This window comes from Nestor notabilis, unplaced genomic scaffold (assembly GCF_000696875.1).
Source record: "Nestor notabilis isolate BGI_N333 unplaced genomic scaffold, ASM69687v1 scaffold2541, whole genome shotgun sequence".
Classification (NCBI taxonomy): domain Eukaryota; kingdom Metazoa; phylum Chordata; class Aves; order Psittaciformes; family Psittacidae; genus Nestor; species Nestor notabilis.
In genome coordinates this window covers 21,035-24,965 of record NW_009914935.1, presented here as the reverse complement: position 1 = coordinate 24,965, position 3,931 = coordinate 21,035, and the positions used below count along the sequence as shown (strand labels likewise).

Below are 3,931 nucleotides of genomic sequence, written 5' to 3'. Positions count from 1 at the left end.
ACTCTTTCATGTTTTTTAACCGCAGCCTGAGAAAGGCGCCTTGGTTTCAACAGCAGCAGACCAGCATATGTTTACTTAATTCCTGAGACATGATGACAGTGGTCTCTATGCCACTAAAAGCTTTTTGCTTTATTATATTCTGTTGAAGCTAATTTCTAAAAGTTATTCATATGCCACATGTTTTATCGCAGTGTCTTCAGTATGACCCATGAACAGCAATGGAAATTAAAGGAACAGCAACTGAAACTGCAAATTGCTAAACTAGAGACTGATTTAGCAGACAAAAATGAAATCCTTGACAAGATCAAAGTAGAAAGAGGTATATTTCTGTAATAATTATTATTTTCTCGTGATGTGAGAGTCTTCTGTGTTGGAGTTCAAGTATATTGCCCAGAAAAGCTTCTCTTGTTGGTGATTTCAGAGCTGCCTTTTAAGTTGATCAATATGCTTAAGTTATGACTAGCTGTTAAGTACAAAAATTGATCCAGTACAGGTTTTGTGCTGAATGACGATCATATAACCCCAGCTGCATTCAATCTTCATCTGTTGGGTTGATATTTACTCTTTATTCTGTATTTCTCCACTCCTCTACATCGAAAATTCAAATGGAAAAGAGGACCATCTGACAGTCCCTCTCAAATTATAAACCACTATTTTATTTACTGTACAGAGTTACATGAAGCCTGTATAGGCCCTTGAACATGTTTGATTGTCTTTCAACGTTGTGAATTCAGATTTTTTTTAATATTTTCAGTACACACTAATCTTTATTTACAGCTATGTACATTTAGAAGAAAACTGTATTATTGTAATATACTGAACAGATTATTTCATATGTGTTTTTCCCATTCTGTATGACAGCTTCTCAGTAGATATTTAAGACCTTGCAATGCTTTCTTTTTTTATCTCAGTACTGTGATATACTGTGGCAGCAAAGTTTACAAAACGAGAGCACAGGCAGTAAGTAAACTAAGTATTTTTAGAGATTATTCTTCAAATGTGTATTTTTAAATATGAATTTCTGTGAACAATCTAATGGAATGAAGTCAGCCAATTTGTTGTGAAAAATTCTTGTTATGATTCTGGCTTGAGTTTGGCATATGCTTACCATTCAGATTCAAGTAGCTCTACTGACTTCAAATACCAGATTAAATATTTAAACATTTTACTTGACCACAGCAAGTGTTTGCAAAATTAACCTTAAGTGATACTAAAATAAAAAAAAATAAGATGCCTTAAGCTATAATTATACAAATTTATGGCATATTGACAGAGATAGTTACTAATGACACCTTGATTATGCAATGCAAAATTTAAGGTGATACTAAAAGCATGAAAATATTGTAGGCCATACTACTGTTTGGTTAAGATGAATGTGGAAAATCGGGCAACACCTTCCATCTTCTGTCCTTCATATGGGCATTGAGTGGCAAGTCTTTACCACCCCGTCCGCAGATTGGCTTGGTGTACTCTTAAAATGGATGACCAGGTTATTACACTTTCCATTCTATTGAATTGAACTTGCTTGCAGCTTGAGTAGGTGTTGTAATACCCTTCAAGGCCTAGGTATCTAGGATTTGATTGCAGCTTCTTGTCTAGCAAAACTTAGGCAGTATAAGTTTCTTCAGTCACACACTTCAGCGTATCTGTCCTTGCTGTACATCCCTTTCAGTTCTGCAGAAAAGCTGGAGTGCTGTTTGCCTTAACCTACTGCCTGGACCTAGTGTAGAAATAGTGTCTTGTCTACACCTGGTAGTTTGGCATGTGAATCTGTTTTTCAAAACTTCTTTTCCAGGACTAAGAAAGATGTTAAAATAAATGAAGTCTTGAAAATTCTTAATGCTACAGGAGACTAACATCATCTTGCCCTTTTCCATGTCCTCCTTCAGTATTCCTCTTTTGGAGTGATCATGTAATTTCAATGTAAATTTTTTAGTAGTATTTTTCTGTCCATAACTTCATAATGTGTTTTTTAATACTTAAATATGTTTAGACAGAAAACAGAACTACTTATTTCACATTTTGACTATATTTGCCTGTGAGTTTTTTCTTTTAGGATATGATATTTGCAGATGCTTTGTCATCCTTCCCCTGCCCCAATTCCCTTAGTCATTTATTCTTGTGTTTCTTATCGTTTGAATATCTCCCAGATTCGCAGCCATGAATTACAATATCTGTCGGATCATATTCATTGTATCTTCCTGAGAGTGTTGTTTCATGCAAGTCTCAAAAGGCTGAGATAAGCTAATACAAAATCTAAGATGAAACAATTACTATAGCAAGGATTGATGTCACTTCTCATAAATCCATACAGTGTTTTCACTTGTTGATATTTATGTCTAAATACTTTTTATTTTTCATTAATATAATCTCATGCCTATCTGCATTTGTTGTTTATATTTATAGTACTGTTCTACGCAGAGTACAGTATTTACTAGATGCAGTTTTTTTCACAGTTGTGTTAATGGACAAATATTTACTCTGTGTCAGTGAAAGCCGATACGTGAAATACATGAAAAAATATATTTCACCCACTAAGTATGTTGTTCTGTCCATAAAACTACAAAGAAAATCAGCATAAAAACAGTTCAATTTTTTTTTTCCATGGGGTAACAAAGAAGGCAATCGTCTTGCCCTAAATTGGACCTTGACAAATAGAGGGTTTGGCAAGGAAGAAGGGGAGATGGTACATGATGGTGGGTAGATTATGGGAGAGTAAGAAAAATTGGTCTCAGTTGCCTTGGAAGCATGTACTTTTTATTTACAGGGAAAGACAGTGATGGTTTTGTTTTCTTCGCCCCTGCTACCTGGTTGGTACTGATTGGTGTATAAGAACTTTTTCTGTGAATTTATGTAGGAGGTGAACAAATGTAGAGGCTTTTGCTGATTAACATTCTAATTATTTTTATGTTTTGTAAATATGTACAAATATTTCATGTGGAAGACACCCATGCAAGTTTATTCAGATTAAGGTTTTGAATGGGATTGCAGATATTGGCACAATACGTATTTTGATTTCAGCTGAGAAGTACAGTATTGTACAGTCCCTTTAGTGTCTTCTAAGGCTCTTACCAACACAGAGGGCTATTTGCAACTCTGTAGTCTGCTACCACTCGTGGCTCTGTAGCCTCTCACACAAGCTGCTGTGTAGCATTTTCCAAAGCCTCCGGGGCAGTGGATTTCCCTCTTTTTTTGTGCTGTCCCTTTCATAGCCTTGCTTTTGAAACCCCTGATATTGTTGTGATGGTGTGTTCTTGTGGGATGTGTTCACCAGTGGTGTGAGAATCGCCTCTTCTCTCCCCTCTCTTCTTCCCCTTAAGTTGCAGCCTTTGGACTGAAGTAGGGGAAGCAAGTTAAGCAGCAGCCAGCAAGCAGCACCAACCCTGATCCAAGTGTACTCTAATCAGTGCTGATAGTATTGTAAGTGGAAACAACTAATGGAGAGTTGGAGTGGCTCCTAATGAAAAACAATGCAGTTATATGGGAGAACTGTCACTTCTGTTCCATAAAGACTATTGCTGAACTACTCCTTTTCCTCCTGCCTCTTTCCTTGTATGTCCTGTGTTTATACCTTTCATTAGGATTATAGAAGTGCAGCCTGTTGAGACTCTGGAAAGGCAACGCTGGCAGTGCTAAGGTGGCCTGAGCTGTGCTATTGACTAATTGGCCCTTTTTGGTTCAACAAGTTGTTGAAATTGTCTTTATTTGAACAAAAGCTCATCTCCTTTCTGTTTACAGGCTTGAAGTTAACTTTCTAAAGAGCAAGTGTGAATGAATATTAAAAATAAATGCAAAAACTTCACTGGGGTTCATGTCACAAAACGAGTGCACTGAGCTTGCTGCTTCTGTCAGAAAATTCATGACAATGAGATAGAAGTCCTTGAGAAGGGATTTGTCTCCTTATCCCTGGAAAAAGTGCCAGTTCAGATCT

At 36.6% G+C, this 3,931-nt stretch overlaps 1 protein-coding gene across 1 annotated transcript in view; it reads left to right on the top strand.

Moving 5' to 3' along the window:
- Window positions 1-3,931, top strand: part of RPGRIP1L (RPGRIP1-like) — a gene marked incomplete at its 3' end in the record, with an annotated part of 43,495 nt that overhangs the window by 22,014 nt on the left and 17,550 nt on the right. The window contains exon 9 of the mRNA XM_010023880.1: window positions 192-319. Coding sequence (XP_010022182.1) covers window positions 192-319 — 128 coding nt within the window. The remainder of the gene's footprint in view (window positions 1-191; window positions 320-3,931) is intronic.